This window comes from Lytechinus variegatus, chromosome 16 (genome assembly GCF_018143015.1).
Source record: "Lytechinus variegatus isolate NC3 chromosome 16, Lvar_3.0, whole genome shotgun sequence".
Taxonomy (NCBI): domain Eukaryota; kingdom Metazoa; phylum Echinodermata; class Echinoidea; order Temnopleuroida; family Toxopneustidae; genus Lytechinus; species Lytechinus variegatus.
In genome coordinates, this window is record NC_054755.1 from 21,807,537 (window position 1) to 21,833,700 (window position 26,164).

Consider the following 26,164-nt stretch of genomic DNA (forward strand, 5'->3'; position numbering starts at 1 on the left):
AAATTTAAGTTCGCTAAATTAAAGAAAAATAAGTAAAGATTAATTATTTCTACAAAATATATAACAAAAAAAGTGACTTATTTTTTAAAACTCTCTTGAAAAAGGTGGGATTTCAGTTTAGTTTTAAATAAGTTGACAGAGGATGCATTTCTTATTGAGGAAGGGAGACTATAGAAAGTTTTTAAAACTATCCCAATTTTAATATTTCAACAAATTATCTTTCACTAATTTGTGGCAAACATTCTTAAGATCATCAACCAAGAAGAAAATATCACAAAACTCACTAATACGAAAATCTTGCCGTGTCCGAACACCTTTTGATTTCGCTGCCTGATGTAGAAGGGGTCCTAAAGCTACGCACTTGATTTATCATGCCAAAAAGTGGTATTTCTGTTTCTGTTTGTGGTAACTCCGGTAGGAACTCGACAGGCAGCATTTTGCTGGTAAACGCCAAGCTGGTATATAACCAATTACCTATGAAACATTTTACGTCTAGATTGATCAGTCATAGTGCCTCAATTTCTAAAATATATTCATATTATTATAGGATAAAATGAAATTAAAGCGAATATAACTCCAAAATTCCAAACAGTTGTTGGTTTTCTCTGCATTTAGAGATTTACTGCAGCATATGTAGAAAAAAATTGAATAGCCTAGGAATCGTTCGCCACTCTGCAGTCACAGTTCCACACACAAATTGCGCATTTGCCATAAAAATGCATACGCAATGAGTGGTGCATAGCTTTAGTACCCACACACTGCGCACAGCTTTAGGACCCCCTACCATACATCCATGTCACTGACGACATGTACATGATGTATGTTTAAATTGACTTTTAATTGCATGTCATTTAAAGGTGACTTTAAACTAATAATTGCAAATCGTGTTTCATTTGTGATCTATTTTTAAGCAATATTTATGATAGAAGTCCTAACCATATCATTTGACCTTGAATATTTAATAAAGAGCTGTACGTCTCATAAGTTGCATATTCACAACACATGTAAACTTTCTTACACGTTTCAAAACAGATTTTCTCAGAGAGAAAAGGCCTGATCATATTGATATCTGCAGTATTAGTAGTCTTTAATTACCATTTTAGTTTAAGGATCTATGATTATTAATAGATTGTCTTCATGAAAATGACCTTGAAAATACAGTTTAATACAGCTGTGGAGTGTTGTGGCCCAGTGGATTAGTCTCGGACTTTGAAACAGAGGGTCGTGGCGCCAGCCATGCCTAATTTCCTTCCCCGGGGGGGGCACTCAGTATATAATGCATAGTGGGTATGTGCCGCGGAGGGGACCCCCATTTTTACACTCAAATTTCCGTTCCAAGGCACAGCATTTTTTGTCTTATTGAGAAAAAGGACAAAGAAAGCCGCTCCAAGGCATAGCATTTTCTTCATATCGAGAAGAAAGAAATCCGCTCCAAAGCTTCGCATTTTTTTCGTTACGCCGTTCCGGTCGCATCGATCTGCTGCAATTTTGGTGAAAAGCGGCCGTAGAGCGCTTTTCGACCATCGCCTCAGCGCGAGCGCACCCGGCGGAGGGCGCGCTAGCTGCATCATGCACGACTGCCCCTTCCATAGGGATGCATACGCACTCACAGAGATACGGAGATCCGTTCCAAGGACCCCCGTTTTCACAAACATTTGTAGTTCCGAAGCCCGTTCCGAGGACCCTCCTTTTTACAATAAGCCCGCTCCAAGGCCCCCGTTTTTTGCTTCGCCCGCGGCACACCCCTACCACTTTTTTGGTCGAGTGCCCCCCAAACCCCCCCCCCCCCCGGGTTTCCTTCAGTAAGAAACTGATCCACAGTGTGCTGCACTCAACCCAGGTGAGGTACCGGTACATGTAAATGGGTACCGGTAGGAAGTAATTCCTTAAAGGTCAAATCCACCTCAGAAAAATGTTGATTTGAATCAATAGAGAAAAATCAGACACGCACAATGCTGAAAATTTCATCAAAATCGGATGTAAAATAAGAAAGTTATGACATTTCAAACTTTTGCTTATTTTCAACAAAATAGTTATATGAACGAGCCAGTTACATCCAAATGAGAGAGTCGATGATGTCACTCACTCACTATTTCTTTTGTTTTTTATTGTTCGAATTATACAATATTTCAATTTTTACGAATTTGACGATTAGGACCTCCTTGCCTGAAGCACAAAATGTTAAAATACATGTAATGGAATTCCATGTGTTCAGGGAGGAATGAAACTTCATTTCACATGACAATGACAAGAAGATAAAACTTTTTGCTAAATGCTAATTTTTGTTTCACATACTCTAGATTGGCATCTGATCAAATTTATTTTCAAAAAATTTCAACATCACATTTATTTTCTTATGTATTCTATTGTTTTCTAAATTTCTTATGTATTTTTTTGTTTTTCGACTTTTTGTTTTTTATTGTTTTTTCAATGGAAATGGTTAGGGACTTTATTTTGACCATAAAAAAGATAAAATTAATTGATTTTAAGCAGTAAGAGGAAAAATAATGATACAATTACGAATTTTGGCTAAAAACACTATTTGCATTGGATTTGTACGTTTTTGTCTCACCTGCATAGCAGAGTGAGACTATAGGCGCCGCTTTTCCGACGGGGACGGCAGCGGCGGCGTCAACATCAAATCTTAACCTGAGGTTAAGTTTTTGAAATATGACATCATAACTTAGAAAGTATATGGACCTAGTTCATGAAACTTGGCCATAAGGTTAATCAAGTATTACTGAACATCCTCTTAGAGTTTCATGTCACATGACCAAGGTCAAAGGTCATAGGGTCAATGAAATTAGACCATGTTGGAGGAATCAACATCAAAATCTTAACCTGAGGTTAATTTTTTGAAATGACATCATAACTTAGAAAGTATATGGACCTAGTTCATAAAACTTGGACATGAGGTTAATCAAGTATTACTGAACATCCTGCATGAGTTTTATGTCACATGACCAAGGTCAAAGGTCATTTAGGGTCAATGAACTTTGGCCGAATTTGGGGTATCTGTTGAATTCCCATCATAACTTTGAAAGTTTATGGATCTGATTCATGAAACTTGGACATAATAGTAATCAAGCATCACTGAACATTTTGTGCAAGTTTCAGGTCTCATGATCAAGGTCAAAGGTCATTTAGGGTCAATGAACTTTGGCCGAATTGGGGGTATCTGTTGAATTACCATCATAACTTTGAAAGTTTATGGATCTGATTCATGAAACTTGGACATTAGAGTAATCAAGTCTCACTGAACATCATGTGTGCATTTCAGGTCACATGACCAAAGGTCAAAGGTCAATGAACTTTGGCCGAATTGGGTGTATCTGTTGAATTACCATCATAACTTTGAAAGTTTATGGATCTGATTCATGAAACTTGGACATAAGAGTAATCAAGTATCACTGAACATCTTGTGCGAGTTTCAGGTCACATGATCAAGGTCAAAGGTCATGTAAGGTCAATGAACTTTGGCCATGTTGGGGTTTTTGTCTCACCTGCGAAGCAGAGTGAGACTATAGGCGCCGCTTTTCCGACGGCGGCGGCGGCGTCAACATCAAATCTTAACCTGAGGTTAAGTTTTTGAAATGACATCATAACTTAGAAAGTATATGGACCTAGTTCATGAAACTTGGCCATGAGGTTAATCAAGTATTACTGAACATCCTCTTAAAGTTTCATGTCACATGACCAAGGTCAAAGGTCATTTAGGGTCAATGAACTTAGACCATGTTGGAGGAATCAACATTGAAATCTTAACCTGAGGTTAAGTTTTTGAAATGTCATCATAACTTAGAAAATATATGGACCTAGTTCATGAAACTTCGACATAAGGTTAATCAAGTATCACTGAATATCCTGCATGAGTTTCACGTCACATGACCAAGGTCAAAGGTCATTTAGGGTCAATGAACTTTGGCCGAATTGGGGATATCTGTTGAATTCCCATCATAACTTTGAAAGTTTATGGATCTGATTCATGAAACTTGGACATAATAGTAATCAAGCATCACTGAATATTTTGTGCAAGTTTCAGGTCTCATGATTAAGGTCAAAGGTCATTTAGGGTCAATGAACTTTGGCCAAATCGGGGGTATCTGTTGAATTACCATCATAACTTTGAAAGTTTATTAGTCTAGTTCATTAAACTTGGACAAATGAGTAATCAAATATCACTGAACATCCTGTGCGCGTTTCAGGTCACATGACCAAAGTCAAAGGTCAATGAACTTTGGCCGAAGTGGGTGTATCAGTTGAATTACCATCAAAACTTTGAAAGTTTATGGATCTGATTCATGAAACTTGTACATAAGAGTAATCAAGTATCACTGAACATCCTGTTCGAGTTTCAGGTCACATGATCAAGGTCAAAGGTCATGTAAGGTCAATGAACTTTGGCCATGTTGGGGTTTTTTGTTGAATAACCATCATCTCTCTGTAAGTTTATTGGTCTAGTTCATAAAAAGTGGACATAAGAGTAACCATGTATCACTGAACATCTTGTGCGAGTTAGAGTAGTATTCAAAGTCAGCACTGCTGCTATATTGAACCGCGTGATGCAGGTGAGACGGCCAGAGGCATTCCACTTGTTGTTGAATAACCATCATATCTCTGTAAGTTTATTGGTCTAGTTCATAAAAATTGGACATAATAGTAACCATGTATCACTAAACATCTTATGCGAGTTAGAGTAGTTTTCAAAGTCAGCACTGCTGCTATATTGAACTGCGTGATGCAGGTGAGACGGCCAGAGGCATTCCACTTGTTGAGTAATTTGGGGTCTGCATGCACTTATGAAATGTTGCGTAATTTCAGAACCGCATACCAGGGGGTCACAATTTTGGTCTCAAAAGTTGTGCAAGACTTGAAAGTAAAAAGTCAGCGAGCGACGCGGTAAAAAAAAATTCGCGCAGTGGATTCATCGCGAAAAATGTCGAGGGGGGCTGAATCAGCCACCCCCCCCCCCCAGTCTTCTTAGGGTTAAGACACCATTATCAAAATTTGGTTTTTAAATGGGCTCTAAGAGCCTCCTTAACCCTGCCACTCTCACATGTACACCCTTGTGAGTCCAGGATAGGCCCCATAGAAAATTGACCAAACCTTGTTTTTTTATATATACAATATTTTTTGATGGTTTCTTGTCAATTCGAGGGTGCTGATTACGAATCTGAATGATGCCACTCGTGTAACCATGAGCATTTTCCGCAAATTGGCAAAATCCAATATGGCCGCCAAAATATGCAAATTACCCATGGAAATCATAAAATTGTCCTCACATTGGCTGTGAAATGCATGAAATTGTGTGGCAGGAGTGAAATACAATCTTAAAAATTATTTTTTGACAAAATATTTATTTTCCTGATATTCAAAATGGCCGCCATAGGCCATTGTATACACTATCATGTACAATATGAATAGGGAAAACTAGTTTTCACAAAAATGAGCACTAAACGGCAAAAATCGCGATGTATGAACGAAGTAATATATGCAAATCATCATTACTAATGAGATATATCATTTATTATGTCAAATATTGGAACATTGCTGTATTTTGATATCTAAAATAGCCGCCACTGGCCCAAAGAGTATTGATGTACAATGGCAATGGCCGGGGCCAAAAAATGACATGATTGAGCATTAAAATGCAGATTATTAAGATAAACGAGTGGAATACTGACAAAAAAATAATTGTAAATATGCCATTTATGTGGTAAATGCTGTATTTTGAAATTCAAAATGGCCGCCATAGCCCCCATATTAATCATGTACAATGCGAATAGAGAAACTAATTTTCACACGAGTAAAAAACATAAAATGCATGTAATTGTGATATATGAATAAAATATTGTCTGACAACATGTTTTATAGCAAGACATATCATTTCTTTTGTCATGCATGAGATAGATACTGTATTATGAAATTCAAAATGGCCCCTATAGGCCCTAACAGTATTATCTACAATGTGAATTGGGACATATAATTTTGTAAGAATTTGGATTTGCTTGACTATGACATCCATATAATCCTGTTGTATGAGTAAAACGTTATTTGAAAACATTTTTTTTTAATCATCGCATTTCTTCTTCCATATAGGTGATAAATACTGTATTTTGACATTCAAAATAACCTCTACAAGCCCTAAATAAATTATGTAACATGCGAACAGGGAAACTAATTTTCACAAGAGTGAGAATCATAAAATGCATATAACTGTGATGTACGGGTAAATATATTGTCTTAAACATTATTTCTAACTGAATACATCACATATTGGTCGTGGACATGGTGGAGGTAATAAATGCTGTACTTTGAAATCCAAAATGGCTGCCATAGGTCCTAAAAGTATTGTATACATTGTAACATGGGACATATAATTTTGACAGAATTTGGCTTTGCTTGACTCTAAATATTGCATATAATTGTGAATTGTGATGTAAAGGTGAATTATTGTCTAAAACCATGGTTTCTAACTAGATATATCATAATGTTGTGTAATTAGGGAGATAAATGCTGCATTTTTAAATTGAAAATGGCCACCATAAGCACTTATCGTATATATACAATTTGGGTGGAAACAAATGATGTTCACAAAAAGGGCATATGACAGCCAATTTGAATGTTGAAATACACTATTTATCACCTAAATTACATAAGATATTATATACTTTGTTATAAATCATGTTTTCAGACAATATTCCACTCATACATCACCATTTGACCAAGCAGAGCCAAATTCTGTTTCAAATGATTTGTTCCCATTCATATTGTGTATAATACCGTAAGGGACTGTAGCGGCCATTTTGACTTTAAAATAACCGTATTTATCACCTAACTGGCAGAATAAATGATATATCTTAATAGAAATGATGCTTTCAGACAATATTTTACTCATAGATCATTATTACGTGCATTTATGGTGCTCACTCTTGTGAATATTGGTTTCCCACTTTGCATTGTACATAATACGGTTAATGTCGATGGTGGCCATTTTGAAAGTCGAAATACAGTATTTAACACAAACTTGAAACCTGAATGATATATTTTGTTAGAAAATACGTTTTTAGACAGTATCCAATTAATTTATCACATATGCATTTTAGCGCTCAATCTTGTGATTTCTTTTCTCCCATTTCTCATTGTGTATAATACTTTTAGGGCATTTGGCAGCCATTTTGAATATCAGAATACAACATTTACCACATACATGGCATATTAATAATATATTTCGTTAATAATTATGCTTATAGTCAGTATTCCAATTGTTTAATCTTCATAATAAGCATTTTAGTCATCACTCTTGAGAATTTTTTGCCCCCATTGCCATTGTACGCAATACTGTTTGGGCCAGTGGCGGCTATTTTAGATATCAAAATACTGCAATTTTCCCATATATGACATCAAAATTATATATTTCGTTAGTAATGGTGATTTGCATATATTACTTCGTTCATACATCGCGATTTTTTGCAGTTTAGTGCTCATTTTTGTGAAAATTAGTTTTCCCTATTCATATTGTACATGATAGTGTATACAATGGCCTTTGGCGGCCATTTTGAATATCAGGAAAATAAATATTTTATCAAAAGATATTTTTTCAGAGAGTATTTCACTCCTGCCACACAATTTCATGCATTTCACAGCCATTGTGAGGAAAATTTTATGATTTCCATGGGTTATTTGCATATTTTGGCGGCCATATTGGATTTTGCCAATTTGCGGAAAATGCTCAAGGTTACACGAGTGGCATCATTCAGATTCGTAATCAGCACCCTCGAATTGACAAGAAACCATCAAAAAATATTATATAAAAAAACAAGGTTATGCCTCTTCTATCCTGGACTATGTTGAGAAGACAGTGAGATAATGCCATCAAGGTAACTTCAATAGTGTCATTTCAAAATGGATTTTTAAGGGGGCCCTACCAGAAAATGATGAGCACAGTCAGGCCAATATTTTGTGATCTGGATGTATACAATGCAGGGCCCTCCTGGGCATAAAGGCATCATTTGAGAGAGGGCGGAGTGAGAATGAGAAGGTTCTGTCAATGGCCTTCTTGAATGAGCTTGTTGATGTTGAGTTGATGACAGCGTCACTCAGGTGATTCCACTCAATAATAGTGGATGGGAAGAACAAGTTCCTGCATTGATCAGTTCATGCTTTGATTGTGATTATGTTAAGCATGTTGTAGTCTATAAATGTACATAATATTGGGTTCTTAACTAAATGATTTTCAAACTTATAAGCCTCCAAACATGCACCCAAAAATGTGGACTTGGATGCTTAACACATGCGATAACAAAATCCTTTTTTATTGAGAAAAATCACCTCTATAAGTCTCTATTCATAAAACTTTCACAAATGAAGTTGGATTAATGTAATTTCAGGTAAATTCTTTTTAAAATCATTTTGTTAAAACCAGGGTGAGATATATATGCACATGTTTCAATGGGTTTTTTTTCTTCATCTGCAAGAGCAGTGCGCATTTTAGCTGGCATGCAGCTTGAGTGCCGTGATGAGCGCGCGCCATGCATTTCATTTTGAAATACATTTTTTTGGGGGGAAAATACAGTTTATTTTATCACAGAATACAATTTTTCATTCCCAGAAGTTGGCAGGTCTGATATACTCTGCATTATTAGATAAAAAAGTTCTTCCAATTTACTTAAAATGAGCACTGTAACTATTCAAACTTTGCTGCATCAGTGAATCAAAAATAGCAATTTTTTTTTAAAGTCAGTTCTTTTACCACACATTGGTTGCTAAGGGAGGCTGTGTCTTAGTAACCATTTGGCCTTAGGGCAAAATATTTTCGAATTTCCCGTCAGACACTTAGGGGAACATTTGGTACAAGTTTAAAAGAAATCGGAGTGGTTCGGGTGACAAATTGTCTGAAAATTGGTTGATTTGATATGGTTAACCCTTGAAAATAAATTTTATTTTTTATTTTTGTTTTATTTTAGGGCGAGATATATTATTTTGAACCTTCTCCATGTATTCATTTCCAATATTAGTGGGGGGTACGTATGGAAGTATTGCCGAATATAATTTCATTTTTTAAAGATAAAATATAATATAAAAAAATATAAATATAAAATATTTTGAGATAATATGGTCCCAGAATACCGCCCAGCTTATTCAATCACCATTACTTTTAAAAATCATTTAGTCCACCTATTATCACTTATTCCAAGAGAGCAACGATTTCAACTTCAAAAATCCTTTGAGAAAACAAATTTTGCCATAAAAAGTACAGAATCTGCACCATGTTTCTGAGTTGTTTTAGGGCCTAAGCAAACGGAGGCTTATCCCACAAACAAGGTCATCAAAAATGTAAACGAAGAAATTATTGATCTTATGGGATATGAGGGGTTTTGATTCTGAGTTTGGAACTCTCTTGCTAGTTTAATTTAGGAGTGTTTCTTTAAAATGAAATATATGAAAAGTAAACCAGGGGAAAAATCTACCAAATTGAATTTGTTTAGGTCTACAGAGACAAAGTTAACTGAATCATCCAGGTTGCCTGGAGTCAAACGGGATGTGGATGTGATAGGCTGACTGCTGCCACTTACAGGGTGTACCCTTCTAAATTTGCATGTTGTGGCAGTATCCATCGCTCCAGGTGCATATGGTGACCATATAGGCCAGGTACTTTTTATTTCATTTTCGTGGGCTATTTTTCACAACTGATAGCCTCACTATTTAATATTGCAGTGATTTGGAATATTGGGGGCTCTTTTTCATTTTCATTTCTCTGGCAAAATTACCCTGATCCTCCCCCCCCCCCTTTCCCCTGCATAGGCCTCAAGCAAGAAGCATGCTAGCAAGAGACAGTGAAATAACTGTTTTTGTCTCACCTGCGAAGCAAAGTGAGACTATAGGCGCCGCTTTTCCGACGGCGGCGGCGGCGGCGGCGGCGGCGTCAACATCAAATCTTAACCTGAGGTTAAGTTTTTGAAATGACATCATAACTTAGAAAGTATATGGACCTAGTTCATGAAACTTGGCCATAAGGTTAATCAAGTATTACTGAACATCCTATTAGAGTTTCATGTCACATGACCAAGGTCAAAGGTCATTTAGGGTCAATGAACTTAGACCATGTTGGAGGAATCAACATCGAAATCTTAACCTGTGGTTAAGTTTTTGAAATGTCATCATAACTTAGAAAATATATGGACCTAGTTCATGAAACTTGGACATAAGGTTAATCAAGTATCACTGAACATCCTGCATGAGTTTCACGTCACATGACCAAGGTCAAAGGTCATTTAGGGTCAATGAACTTTGGCCGAATTGGGGATATCTGTTGAATTCCCATCATAACTTTGAAAGTTTATGGATCTGATTCATGAAACTTGGACATAATAGTAATCAAGCATCACTGAAAATTTTGTGCAAGTTTCAGGTCTCATGATTAAGGTCAAAGGTCATTAGGGTCAATGAACTTTGGCCGAATCGGGGGTATCTGTTGAATTACCATCATAACTTTGGAAGTTTATTGGGCTAGTTCATTAAACTTGGACATTAGAGTAATCAAGTATCACTGAACATCCTGTGCACGTTTCAGGTCACATGACCAAGGTCAAAGGTCAATGAACTTTGGCCGAATTAGGTGTATCTGTTGAATTACCATCATAACTTTGAAAGTTTATGGATCTGATTCATGAAACTTGTACATAAGAGTAATCAAGTATCACTGAATATCCTGTTTGAGTTTCAGGTCACATGATCAGGGTCAAAGGTCATGTAAGGTCAATGAACTTTGGCCATGTTGGGGTTTTTTGGTGAATAACCATCATATCTCTGTAAGTTTATTGGTCTAGTTCATAAAAAGTGGACATAAGAGTAACCATGTATCACTGAACATCTTGTGCGAGTTAGAGTAGTATTCAAAGTCAGCACTGCTGCTATATTGAACCGCGTGATGCAGGTGAGACGGCCAGAGGCATTCCACTTGTTAATTCTCTTTTCCCCCCCCCTTCTTTTTTCACAAGATATATGGAAAGTCATGTTATCCTGAATTCAATGGTGGCCTTTATCTAGGGTACCCTCTAAGAGCTAACTATTGATGACACTACCCTGAAACCCAGCCCATGTCTTGGTCAACTGATGACATCATAAGCAAGATGTTTGGAATGACAAAGATAGCCACTGTTGATTTCAACTCCAACAAGAACTGCTTCATAGTCCTTCCAAATTCATGGGCCCAAGAGTTCAGAAGAAAAGAGGTAAATAACAGTGTTCCATTCCATGCAATTTTTTCCAGGATTTAGTTTAAGTTTAAGGGGAATAAAACCTTTGGAACAAGTAGGCTTGTGTCAAAACAGATAAATCAAAGAATAAGAACAAAGAAAGTTTGAGAAAAATCTGACAAATAATAAGAAAGTTATGAGCGTTTGAATATTGCAATCACTAAAGCTATGGAGATCCTCCTATTGGCAATGCGACAAGGATGTGTGATGTCATATGTGAACAACTTTCCCTTTGATGGACTATAAAATACTCCCAAAATGTCTCTGTTTGCTTTTTCTTATGGTGATACAAACTCTTTATCACAAGTGACATCACACATCTTTATCGCATTGCCAATGTGAGGATCTACGTAGCAGTAGTGATCGCAATATTCAAATGCTCATAACTTTCTCATTATTTGTCCGATTTTTCTCAAACTTTCGTTAATCTGTTTCTTTCATTTTTCTGTTTTCACACAAGCTATCTTGTTCCATAGGTTTCATTCTCTTTTAATAGTTCCTTAAAGAGATACCTGTCCATTATCTTATCACTGATATCTATTGATTGATGTATTATTTAGTCAGGAATTTTGCAAGCATTAATTCATTTTCAGTAGTTGCAGTAAACACTGATTTCATGAGAAAGTCTGTAAAACAAGGCTTAATTGTCAGTATGTCATCGAGGATCTAGATCTGGTACAGTTACATAAACTGAACTTTGTGAAATCTTGACGTCTACCCTGAAAAATGTTCACACTGAAGATCACCAACACAGATAAGCGCACGTGGGACAGTGTATAATAATTGCTTTGAATGTCGGGCCCGACGCTTGACCCGAATCCTGTGCTTATTTGCTGATTTCTCAGCAATTACACAATTTCTTCCAGAATCCTTTGGCACATACATTTTATTTATACAAACAGACACTTTGGTGGTCATTTAATTGGATTCTGTACGAACTCATTTTGATATTGTTACCAAAACTGGCATTTACCTTTAAGTGTTTGAAATCAATTTCAGACAATATTACAATGCACAAATCTTCACAATTATGTGTGTTATTTGATGCATAAGTGTCTGGTCATCAGAGCCCTCATCCTGTAAAACTTACAACAGCTTTCACGAGATTCAACAGAGAAACTCAAATCCATGTTAGAAACCTTCTTTTTTGTTATATAGCCTTCCCCTTTGCATGTGACTGTGTGCTGTCTACTGTGAACTATACAATTACTCTAGTTTTTTGCTGAAATTCCTTCTTTCTATTTTTTCTAAGCCCTTGGAGGCATGTTTGGCGATAACCACTATACACATAATGTTATTTATTATTATTGATAATCCTTCCCCCCCCCCTTTCAATCTCTCTTTCCCTGTTCCCAATGCAGGTTTCTGTCTTTGAGCTTCAGTGGGGTGACAGTGGGAAAGGATACCTGAGCTGGTCTGGTGAGATCGGCAGGTCCTCACTGGGTGCCAGTAACAATGATGCTTCCATTCAGATAAATGGCCTTCTTGGAAACAAACTTGGTCTGAGGCATGGGCAAGAGGTCAGTACTTAGAGGGAAAAAAATCAAGATTTCCAGATCCATTTTTGTTTGTTTTGTTGGTAACTTACAAACATCTTTATAAAACACCCACAAAGGATCTTTGGAACGCTCCACAGCTGTTTGGAATTCTTACCTGCACCCTCCATGATGTGTTTTATTTTACAAAACCAAGTATCTAGGTTTTCTACAGTTTTTTCTTTATTTGTTTGTTTGTTTTTTCGTTTGATCTAGGTCCTGATGAAGCAAGTAACATCCGTATGGTCTTGCTATAAACTAACCGTGGAGCCGGCTTCTGTAGATGACTGGGAAATACTGGTAAAAAGCCATATTCCATTGTAATTTATTGTTTCCCCATCATTCTAAACTCTACTCCAGTAAATACACGCAAATATATTTAGGGGAGTGTTTCACGAAACATCTTGTAAGGCCCCAGGGGCCCGTTGCAGAAAGAGTTGCAATCAAACGCAACTCTAAAAATCATGCTTAACTTGATTTTCAACCAATCAACAGCGTGCATTTCGGACTTGCGATTGATTTTTTGACTTGCATTTAAGCACAACTCTTTCTGCAACGGACCCCCTCGACAATGAGAAATTCATTCTAATGGAGTGTGGCAAGAAACTTGCAATTGATTACACGTCAGTTTTATGTTCCCGAAATCAATTAGAAGTCTTGCAATTAATTACAAATTTACAATTGATCGCTGGTCTGCTTCTTAAATTTATTGTTTCTAATTGATCTGTCACTTTTAAATATACCATAAAATTACCACTGAAGTTTGCATTTGATTGCATTTTTTTTCTTGCAATGCCCCCCCCCTCAGTCAATCAAATGGAAGGATATTAGTTGTTTATGACACTTGTCAATGAAAACTGCTGGTATTATTTCTTAGCCAATCACATGTTAGGATTTCAGTGGCTTATAACACTTGTTATTGAAAATTACTGACAAATTCTGCACGCAACACTTCCCATGCCTAATACTATTGGTGATATGGCTTAGCAGATCAGCCTCCGGGCTTTGAGATCCAAGATCAGATCCAATCCCACATCTCTATTGCCCTTTGCCAAGATGTTAATCCACATTTGCAAAGTGTCTCAACAAAAGCAAAGGTGATGGGTAGAAATTCTGATTATATTTGTGCACTTGATTACATCGGAAATGCCAAAGTGCTAATGCCCAGTAAGTTTGCTCTGTCAGGCAGGATTATTCTATCTGCAATCTGTCCTAAAAAAAAATTGCAGTTCTGAAACACTGTTCACACTCCAATCCAACAAAGAAAGCTCCTTTACCCTCACCATAACTACATGTATATTTTGATTTGGTATTTACTTCATCTCTATTCTCCCTCTAGGAATTGAATTCATCTTATATTGAGACTCGCCTCTTGGATCAAGTACGGATCGTTTGGACAGGGCAAGTGATTCCTGTCTGGATAGATAAGATGTGTATCTTTATCAAAATAGGTAAGGCAGCAGGTCTTGGTAACATTGATTATTACCTACATGTACATGTACATAGATTCTTTAAATGTATTTTGTTCTGCAATACAGTCTGTGCAATATCAGAGCCCCTTGCTTAATGTGTTGATATCTTACAAAATTTCCATATATGCTTATGTACAAAACTTGCTCTGTAATATTGTGTGATATTTTATGGTCTAAAGAATAATAATCATTAAAAGTAACAATTATGAAATTGAATGCATAATTTTCTTCATGGGATACCAGGAATATTCCAATCCTTGTTCCAATATTGCATTCATCTACTATTGATGAAACATTAGCTCATGGAATACTTCACGTGCTGTACCTCATTCTGAGCCAGCCAATATAATATAAAGCTGCCTTGCTTTAAATAATGCCCATACAGTTCCTCAAATTTATTTATTTTTTCTTATATCAGCATTTTGTTAATTACACTTCATTAAAGGAAATATTACCTTGATAATAGTAGCTAAAGAAGAATGTTGACTAAACAAATTTCAGATATTTACTTTGTTATCTGTAAGTTAAGTTATTCATAATATACTAGTAGTACAGAAGTTTGATAGCAAAGTGATTTGTCCCCATTCCAAGTGATTCTTATCACTTTTACTTACCCTGAACCCACTATTCAATCCACTGTTCATTCCTAGTGCAAACATGGGAACCCTTTTAATCTTGGAACACAATAATTCAGCAACAAAAAATAGAGTTTTGTATAGAAATTTTGCTTGATGTCTGCTTTATCATTTTATATTAATTACAGCGTCAACAGAACCTGAAGCCCCATGTGTCCGTTTGGAACAGAACACGGAGATGATCATTACCCCAAAAAACCGTCTTCCACAGTCAAACCCACCTACTCCATCAAAACAAGATATCCATCCAGGACATGGGCTATTACAGACAAAAAACCGCTCCGATTCTGGTTCAGGAAGTTCCTCGTCCGAGATCAGTGGGAACAGTTCAGTGTCGGGTTACATCAGCGACTTTGACTCCATGAGCTCTCTGTCAAGTGGGTTTGAACACAACGTGTGGAGCTATGACACTAGCCATGTCTCGAAATCGGAAGGAGGGACCAACAATCCCAGCATGCCCTGGGAGGTTGACCCAGTCGATATAGAGGGCGCTATACCGTGGTCCTACAAGATCTGGAGGAAGTTGATCTCCTTCGTGTCCAGGGAGGCAGATATCAACCGGGTACGACGGGACTGTGCGAATGAGGAAGATGCCAGAAGAAAGATGGCAGCAGAGTTCTGGAAGGATGTTCGGATTGTAGCAAGAGTTCAACCCATGTTCAATCACAAGAAAAACCTGAAGACTTCAAGGAGACAACGGGAAGGGTCAACTAGTGCCAGCAGCGAGACGTCAGAAGATAGCAAGAAAGATTGCTCCTCCCTGGAGAGATCGCACAGAAAGACAAGTAATAGATTCACCAGACAGATGTCCTTGAACTCTCATGTGGTGAAGCCTCGCGAGCCATTTAGTGTGGGGTCATCCAATAACCCTACATTACCAGGGGAAACAGACTCTTTGTCGAACCTCATGCAACCTACCACTGTTTACTTGAGCTCAGTAGGGGACTCTGAATTCTTATGGCAATATGCGGCCAACACGGAAGAGGGAGGAAGCGCACCTCCTTCAGAGTATGTCACTTTTCTTGCCACTATGACCAAGCAGCCATCTCCCAAAGAACGCAACGAGGAACTGAAACAAAAGCTCCTACAGGAGTCAAAGAAAGAGCAGAACAATCTTGCATCATCGAACAACACGAGGAACCCTTCGGAAGTAAATGAGGAACCTGAGATCAGCGCTGGTGAATCTGAAGAGAAGAGAGATGGCAAGTCATCCTGCATCGTCAGGATCATTGTCCATTGCCATGAGCTGAAGTCCCACTGCAAGAAGGACTCTGTCAACCCATATTCTTCCACAGTCTTCCAGGACAAACCGACCCAGTGGTACATCCAGATCCCTGATATCCTTAGGAGGCAGATGGGACTGGAGCTATCTGCCGGTGTCCAGCTCAAACCAGTCGTCAGTCCACCCTCACCCATCCAAAGCATGATCCTTGCGCCTCTCTTTGATTTGGTAAGAACTTGGCCTTGTCTTATGATCATTTTGATCAACCTGATCAGCCTCAACTATGGGAAGCCAGCAAGGTCAACATCTAAAATGCACGTCCAAAATATTTCATATGTAGATATAACGTATATTCTTATATTCACAATTTCTTGAAAATTCAGTGTGCTTCTCTTTGTTTACGAAGAACCTTGTGCAAATTTCTTGAGAAAAAAAAATTGACATGATGGATTTCATAGTAAAGAAGCTTTTGGATTTGCATGTAGTTGAGGTTGATTGGATCAATCATAACTCTTTGTAAGATGGTGCCCTAGAATCCTATCCAATCTGAGGATTGTTTTATCAAGCTGTTTATTAGTTACACATGATTTTTGCAAACGACTGGTGATTCTTATGCCAAAAGTTATATCGCTATGTAACTGACTTTGTATTTAAGGACATGTTCCAGTCGTGTTTACTGTAGTCATGCACTGGGTCATTCATGAATTTTTGCGCATCTTTGCGACAGGTTTATGAAATATCACCCTGAGGGCTGGATAGGGTTAATACCATTTTACAGTTCTCATTAGTCCTATCATTATGAAGTTTGAGAATGGAGGGAAAATGGGCAATCCTACTTGTACCCAAATTTTAAAGGACAAGTCCACCCCAACAAAAACTTGATTTGAATAAAAAGAGAAAAATTCAACAAGCATAACACTGAAAATTTCATCAAAATCGGATGTAAGATGAGAAAGTTATGGCATTTTAAAGTTTTGCTTCATTTCACAAAACAGTTATATGCACATCTCGGTTGGTATGCAAAGAGGAAGTGATGACATCACTCACTATTTCTTTTGTATTTTTTGAATGAAATATGAAATATTTTTATTTTCTCATCATTGTCATGTGAAATGAAGTTTCATTCCTTCGTGAACACGTGGAATTCCATTATTTTACGTTTTTTGCTTCAGCCAAGGAGGTCCTTATATCGTCAAATTCGTAAAAATTGAAATATTGTATAATTCAAACAGTAACTAACAAGAGAAATAGTGAGTGAGTGAGTGACATCATTGACTCTCTCATATGGATGCAACTGGCTCATTCATATAACTATTTTGTTAAAAATAAGCGAAACTTTGAAATGTCTTAACTTTCTTATTTTACATCCGACTTTTATGAAATTTTCAGTATTGTGCTTTTCTGATTTTTCTCTATTGATTCAAATAACATTTTTCTGAGGTGGACTTGACCTTTAACATTATAAAAAAAAGCTTGTTCACAGTTGTAATCTGCACACGAGCAGTAAAAGGTCATTTGAGATAAACAATTATGCTGTTTTTTCAAATTCACATCCAAGCGGAAGAGTAACAAAGACTTTACTATCACTGGCATTTAACAGGAGCCCAAACATTAGTCAAATGTGCCTAAAGCAGACAATAAAACAAACAGATTTCCAAACTTTACCCCTGATGTACTATTCTAGTCACCTATACAATGCCTTTCGTTCTAAAAATTGGAATGTTTTGGCAGGAAAGCTTACGAAACATCTTCATTTGAAAATATTAGTGCTCATCCTCACACAAACATATAATTGTCATATAAGAAAACTTGATCATGGGCTAACCGTGAACTGGATCATACAGAAAGGTATTAGCATATCTATATTGTATTTTTATCAAAGAGGAATTTAAGTTCAGCTTGAGTTAAACGTGGTTAACTTAAGTAAAACTTTCACATACTTGAGCTGTTTTTAGATTTTTTTCAGATTAAAATGGAATAAATCGAACCTGCATATACTGAGATTATGAAATAGATATTATGGAGAGTTATAAATGGTTAAATAAAATTCAAAGACAGATTGAGTTATAGAGGATTAATTTTGATTTCATTTTGCAAATTGTTATATATTTATTTCAGAAGGAGAGCATGAATGAGACGATGATTCTACGAGCTTTCAACCAATGGCTGACATGCGTGAGCTGCATGATCTCTCCAATACCCATCGTACAAACTGGGAATCTTCTAAGCTTCCCCATCACGCCAGGTAGGTTGTAGCATCTTCAGGAGGAAGTTTCATCAACCTTTGTCATCCACCAAGTTTTCAGATCTGGGGGCCGTTTCATAAAGCTGTTGGTGAGTTAAGAGTGACTCTAAGAACGACTGGTGAACCTTTCTTACCTGCCAAACCACCGCCAGTGAATATACCATATACCACAAGAAAGGATCACCAGTCGTTCTTAACCCTAAATAGACTGGGCTATTTCGACGCCTAAGAAGACTGGGGGGGCTGATTCAGCCCCCCCCCCTATGATCTCGGCCGTCGATCGCGCGATCGCGACGAAAATTGGCACACGCGTTACCCATGGCATTATCTACAAAACTATAACATCAAATTCTGCAAAAAATCTCATGTCTCATTAATTATGCTAATTTATGCGTAAAATCATAAGTTTGCTCTAATTAATAAAATAATGCCCCTGAAATGCTAATTTTTCTTTCACACACACTAGATAGGCATCTGATCAAATTGATTTTTAAAAAAATTCAAAATCACATTTATTTTCTTATGTATTCTATTGTTTTCTAAATTTCTTATGTATTTCATTGTTTTTCGACTTTTTGTTTTTTATTGTTTTTTCAATGGAAATTGTCGGGGACTTTATTTTGACCATAAAAAAATAAAATTAATTGATTTTAAGCAGTAAAAGGAAAAATAATGATACATTTATGAATTTTGGTTAAGAACACTATTTGCATTGGATTTGTACACAAATTCACGTTTTTGAGTAATTTGGGGTCTGCATGCACTTACGAAATGTTGCGTAATTTTGGAACCGCGTACCCGGGGGTCACAATTTTGGTCTCAAAAGTTGCGCGAGACTTGAAAGTAAAAAGTCAGCGAGCGACGCGGTCAAAAAATTTCGCGCGGCGGATTTATCACGAAAAATGTCGAGGGGGGGGCTGAATCAGCCCCCCCCCAGTCTTTTTAGGGTTAACAAACAGCTGTATGAAACACCCACCTGGATCCCATTCTGGGGGCCGTTTCATAAAGCTGTTTGTAAGATAAGAGCGACTTTAAGAACGACTGGTGAACCTTTCTTACGCGCTATACCATCACCAATACAATATACCACTTACCGCATGAAGGGATCACCAGTCGTTCTTAAAGTCGCTCTTAACTTACAAACAGCTGTATGAAACACCCACCTGGATCCCGTTCTGGAGTTTTCACCACTAGGCAGACGCTTTCTGCAACTTTGAGAATCTATTGTCAAAAGCCCTTCATAACAAAGCAGTCTTTGTCGAAAATTGGTGAATCAAAGCTGCAATGTTTTCTTGGACGCTGGACAAACAACAGATTTGCAACTTTTCGTCAGCTCAGAATCATAGGACGATCTGCTCTCCCGGTTCACCAATTTTCGACAATGACCTCTTGGCCCTTTCGTTGTGATTTGACAAGCATTTTCAGTAGATTCTCATGTTCCAGAAAGTGTCTGTGTAGTGGTTGCATAAACTCGCTTTTGACTTGTTATGGTTAACAAAGTTTGACATCGGCCATTCAGATAAAAGGATTTCAACTGTTTGATTACAACTTTGGTGTTGTAACAGGTTTTATGAAACGGGGCCCCTGATGACAGCTTTTCTTGGTTTTGATTGTCTGATACCACTTTCAGTAACTTTGCTGGGCCAGACCAGGGGGGTGTTTCACAAAGATTTAAGTATGACTTAGAGTCGCACTTAAATGTCTACATGTAGTTGCGCGCAGTATAAAAGGCATGACAGCATTGGTCGAATCATGCCAAGAGGACACGCACTACTGCGTATTGATCAATAAGATTGCGTGTTGCATATCATGTACACGTAGACATTTAAGTGCGACCTAAGTCATACTTAAATCTTTGTGAAACACCCCCAAGACCTGGGCTAAGTCTTAAAATTTGAGTTTATGAATGACGAAGGCTACAATAGTCCGCGACAGGCCTTGGCTATTATGGTGCTTTTATCAGCACCAGAAGAGCACCATCGTAAAAGTTAGTTGAAAAATTGCGTGACTCTGCTACAATTATGAACAATTGTGGTGTGGACTATTTTAGTCCATTTTTTTTGGGATGGAGCAGACTTCGATACAACATCTGACAGGTCCTTTCATGAAGCTCTCCAAACTTTTGGCTGTCATATTCAGGTACTTTTTAAAATCTTGTTGAGCTGCAAAAAATGGTTTCAGGGATGCCCTTTGTTATGAACCACCACCCCCCCCCACACAAAAACAGAAAAGAAAATCTACTCTTTCAACACATTCTTATAGCCATACAAAACCAACTTCTGTGGACAAAGGGGCCAAATCTAGATTTACCCTACTTTTTTATTGATTCTAATAAGCATTCCTGAAAATACCAAGATTTGACATTTTGGCATCGTGCTCAAGAAATTTGTCTTCTCAACCAAATAACTATTTTTTCTTTTCACCCCCTTCTCTAGATTTTACAGGTGAATTCCTTCTATCAGTCAATCATGATGTGAAAGAATCCTCAAAGGAATCCTACTATCTTCTGCACCCCTTCGTGACGCGGAATGCAGAGACTGCCCTCGGACCAAAGCCCAAGATAGAGAAGGCTGCTGAGGGTACTGGTCGACAACTTCCAGTCAGGACTATCAAGGAATTAGACGAGATCACTAAGGGTTTTAGACTCAGGGAGCTAGGGTACGTGTCCTATTTCTTTATTGTAATCTGTTGCAGAAAAAAACACTGATGCAAGTCCCTGATAGGTACATGATATTGGTTGTTAATCGAATGGCGTTTGATTGTTTAGTAGCATTAAACCGAAGAAGTGAAGATCACTAACACAGAAAACTTCATGTGGGAGAGTGTAATTTTATTACTTGGAGAAAGACCCAACATTTCATACTTGTGTTTACTAATTTCTCAGCGATTACATAATCCTTTGGCACACACTTGATGGGCATTTTACTGGAGTCTGCAGGAACTCATTTTGAAATTGTTACTACAACTGGCATTTATCTTTTCTTTTGAAATTTGCTATGCATAGACCAATGGCGAATCTCGGCAGGGAAGCCCTGGAGCACCTCACAGCAACTCTGACCTCCCGACCCCTAGGTCGTCAGCTCTGCGCTTCGGTCCCCGGTCAAAGGCACGGGGGAGTGTTAATCTGTGGTGGGCGTGGCTCGGGGAAGACCACGGTTGCCAAGGCAGTCTGTCAGGAGGCGTCGGAGTGGCCCCTTCTGGCCTTCGTCAAAGTAGTGGAATGTCACTCTCTGAAAGGTAGGCTTTGACTTTTTCTTCAAGACAATTACAGTTTTGCTCAAAAGTTAGTGAATCCCACCACAACATGCACTTCTTTATGCTGAGTGTTGAATGTAAACAACAACATGTCAATGTACCATGATCCCAGAGGAAAAAAATGCTTTCTTGAATGTAACATTTTATCATGTGACTTCACATTGAAATATCTAAAATGGCAAAACCTGAACACTTGTAAACATGTTCATTTTCTGGTGGGGTTCACTAACTTTTTAGCACCACTATACATGTATGTCTTTTATTGTTTTGTTATTTTTTATATATATATTTTTTTTTTGCTGCTTATTTTTCTCTTGTTACATGTGTACTTATTCGATGTTGTAAGCCTTTGAAAATTAATAAAACCAATTTAAAAAAATGTAGCACCAGTGTATAAAATTATGAAATGATTATGCATAGATCTTGTGCAGCAAACATCATGCTATGAAAGAGCGTCCCTATGTGCTTCCAAAAGACTATTATTTACCTATTTATTACCCGATTGAGCCTCCCATTTGCTCTTGTACAAGTAGGCAAGAACAGGTGAACATCAATGCATCCATGGCCATTGCCTTCAATGGCCCTGTACTGCAACAAAAATTATCATTCTTTTTTTTATTAGTATTATTATTTATTTGGCATTTCAATATACATAAATTACAGTACAATACAAATTACATAAACAATAGGACATACGTGAGATATTTCAAAGGACCTGGAATAGAGATGAAGGGGCTGCCTGGGTTTGGAAAAGGTTAACTAAATTACCATGACCCACAGGTCTTCCTTTCCACACCCCTTTACGTTCATCCAGGTCAGTATAAGAATATAACAAGAAACATATAAATTAAAAGTATATAACTGAAACTGAGGTTGGAGTTGTTGACACACAGGACTTCTTGGTGTTATTTCTTATGAATTTGCAGGAAAAGGAGTCGATACTATCAGGAAGATTTGGGAGGAAGCCTTTGACGAAGCGGCTTGGCGCCAACCTTCTGTCATCTTATTGGATGATCTGGATCATGTGACCGCGGCTCCCCTGGGTCCGGAGCAAGAGATGGGGCCGGAAGCCACGTACAACTCGCGTCTTGCCCAAGGTGTGGAGATTTTAATGACTATTTAACGATGCCAATGATCATGGAATACTCAGAATGGTCAGCATGCACCAAACCAGCGTATATGAAATTAGATTTTTATTTCAATTTTTCATGAAATTTCTGATGCTCAATCTTCTATATATATGTATATACATGTGTATACAGTATATGAGTTTGATATCATTGGATTTGAAACAGTTGCTCTCTGCCTGAGTTAAATTTGAAGATATTTGGAAGAAAAAAAAACCTAACAATTCACTTCTGTGAAAAAGATTGACCACCCTTTTCCAAATTTATTTGAATGAAACAAATTATATCCCTCAGTTGATTTGAGCCCGTCTCACACCATGCGATTTGTTGCGATCCAAATTTCAAATCAATTGTGATAACATTTGATATGGATATTCCAACTAATAAAATATTACGGATCAGAGTTCAGAAAAGTGGTAGGACTTCTGAAATCGAAATTCAGTCCATTTAGAGCCTCCCTGAATGAATAAAAAAATTCAATTCCAAATCGTGATGACGTCATCATGGGCTGCGAATTGAAGCCGATTCGGACTTCACTCGGACCATAGGGATTGCTGCAAAGTAAAAATATTTTTGTTTTCCTAACAACGTGCCAAACGTTAAATGAATTTATTTTACTTCTTGGAACTTTCATATTTAATGCAAAACTAGATTTCTTGAAAAATCGCGTTTCACCGGGTCACTTAATGTGAGACAGGATTTATGTTAATTCATAATTCATACTGGTATTGGATTTGTATTTTAGTACTACATGTACTTGGATCGTTATAATCAGTATTGATTATAATCAGTATTGATTATAACGATTCACACTTCGGTATTTTGTATTAGAGTTAAATGATAAGCAAGGAATTCCATATGTTGAGTATTTATGCAAACAATGTAAATGCATCATACAGACCTGCCAACCAGTACGTTTTAGACGCATTTAGTACGTTTTGCAACCAAAATAGGGCAGTATTTTTTTTCTTTAAAAAATATTTTTTGTAAAAAAGAATGATAATTTTTTTTTTTTTTTTACAAAAAATCATAATTTATTGAGAAAAATCATCTCTATATGTCTGTATTTCATAAAACATACACAATTATGGTTATTAGATCAATGTAATTTCAGGTAATTTTTTTAAAATCATTTAGTGAAATCCAGGGTGAAGATATACACATGTTTCAATGGGTTTTTTTTTTCATCTGCAAGAGTAGTGTGCATTTTAGCTTGCATGTAGCTTGAGCACCGTGATGAGTGAGTGCACCACGCATTTTATAATAAAATACACTATTTGGGGAAAAAATACAGTTTTTTTATCACAGAGGTTGGCAGGTCTGATGTACATGTAGGTCTATGATAATATGGTGGAATTTAACTTTGATTTAAAAGAATCCCTCAAATAATTGTTTGCTGCAACATTTTTTTTATCTTGAATGCTTGATTTATTTATCATTTTCATTTCATGAATTCAAAGCCATGAATTTCATTTCCTTGCCCCCTTTGTATGTAGTCCTCAAGGATCTTGTTACCAATGAAATCAACGAGGGTAGTCGCATCGCTCTCCTAGCCACGTGTTCCTCCAAGAAATCCATCCACCAATCTCTTCTGTCCTCCAGAGGTCTTCACCTCTTTCAGTCCTGTCTTGAGATCAGTCCTCTCTCCAAGGTAAGAAAGATTCTGCTGGAATGAATGACAGCATAAAAATAATGCAAGTTATTCAAGGCATAAGAAAGAATTACATGCACAAGGTATCTTTGCAGCAGTTCCAACACTCCAGCCAAGGCATAGCCGAGGGCATTTTTACTGTTTCAAAGGTAAAGAAGTGTGTGTGTACAGTGAAATAAGTCTAATACCCAAGGAATATGATGCGTATTATATGTTTTATATTAAAGATAATGATATGGATCTTTTTTTCTTATTTTAACATTCTCATCTCAAAACCATGACAGTTCAATAGAACATGTGACCATTACCATTCATTTATAGCAAAAGTTTGCTTAAATTTGATAAAATAACTGACTGGTCACATGATATATATTAGCCAATCACTTTACATTAGTAAACTCCCTTTCATTCTTCTCCTATTCATAACACTTCTTCTCTCTTTCCTTCTCTTCTTCTTTTTCTCTTCCTTCTCCTCATCCTCCTTCTTCTTCTTTTTCTTCTTCTCCCTTCTTCTTCCTCCTTCTTCTTCCTTCTACTTCTTCTTCCTTCTACTTCTTCCTTCTTCTTGTTTTCTTATTGAACATTCTTATCTCAAAACCATGATGGGTCAATGGAGCAAGTCACCAGTACCAGTCATTTGCAAAAGTTAGCTTTAATTAGGTAAAATACTGACTGGTATACATATATATTAGCCAGTCATTTTACATTAGTACACTCTTCAGAGTGCTTCTAGTGAGGACTCTTGCCAGTGACTTTCACTGACATGCTCTGTGATGATGATGGTGATGATGATGGTGATGATGATGATGATGGTGATGATGATGATGATGATGATGGTGATGATGATGATGGTGATGATGATGATGATGATGATGATGATGGTGATGATGGTGATGATGATGATGATGATGATGATGATGATGATGATGATGATGATGATGATGGTGATGGTGATGGTGATGATGATGATGATGGTGATGATGATAATTATGATGATGAAGAAGATTAAAGTGATGGTGATAGTGATGATTATAATGATGATTGTGATGATGACGACGATGATGACTGATTATAACGATGATGATGATGTTTTAACAATGCCTCTTGAGTCACTTCACTATTCTTTACCTATCACTGAACATAGGATGTAGCTTGGCCATTGATAACTCCCAGGTCGGTGTTTCATAAAGCTGTTTATATCAGTTATGAATGACTGTATGCACAACTGGTGACCCTTTCTTGTGCTAAATGATATATCCCCGTGTTACTGACTGAGCAATGAAGAACATGTTCCAGTCATGACTGGTGACCCTTTCTTGTGCTAAATGATATATCCCTGTGTTATTGACTTAGCACTGAAGAACATGTTCCAGTCGTGACTGGTGACCCTTTCTTGTGCTAAATGATATATCCCTGTGTTATTGACTTAGCACTGAAGAACATGTTCCAGTCATGACTGGTGACCCTTTCTTGTGCTTAATGATATATTCCTGTGTTATTGACTTAGCACTGAAGAACATGTTCCAGTCGTGACTGGTGACCCTTTCTTGTGCTAAATGATATATCCCTGTGTTATTGACTTAGCACTGAAGAACATGTTCCAGTCGTGACTGGTGACCCTTTCTTGTGCTAAATGATATATCCCTGTGTTATTGACTTAGCACTGAAGAACATGTTCCAGTCGTGACTGGTGACCCTTTCTTGTGCTAAATGATATATCCCTGTGTTATTCACTTAGCACTGAAGAACATGTTCCAGTCGAGA

At 37.2% G+C, this 26,164-nt stretch overlaps 1 protein-coding gene across 1 annotated transcript in view; it reads left to right on the forward strand.

The window, feature by feature from the left end:
• LOC121430335 (peroxisome biogenesis factor 1-like) overlaps positions 1 to 26,164 on the forward strand; it is a 39,702-nt gene that overhangs the window by 2,664 nt on the left and 10,874 nt on the right. Inside the window, exons 2-11 of the mRNA XM_041627616.1 lie at positions 11,001 to 11,234; positions 12,620 to 12,778; positions 13,010 to 13,093; positions 14,133 to 14,244; positions 15,029 to 16,350; positions 18,241 to 18,367; positions 20,803 to 21,025; positions 21,372 to 21,604; positions 22,549 to 22,719; positions 24,246 to 24,400. Of these exons, the coding sequence (XP_041483550.1) occupies positions 11,100 to 11,234; positions 12,620 to 12,778; positions 13,010 to 13,093; positions 14,133 to 14,244; positions 15,029 to 16,350; positions 18,241 to 18,367; positions 20,803 to 21,025; positions 21,372 to 21,604; positions 22,549 to 22,719; positions 24,246 to 24,400 (2,721 nt within the window). The 5' untranslated portion in view covers positions 11,001 to 11,099. The remainder of the gene's footprint in view (positions 1 to 11,000; positions 11,235 to 12,619; positions 12,779 to 13,009; positions 13,094 to 14,132; positions 14,245 to 15,028; positions 16,351 to 18,240; positions 18,368 to 20,802; positions 21,026 to 21,371; positions 21,605 to 22,548; positions 22,720 to 24,245; positions 24,401 to 26,164) is intronic.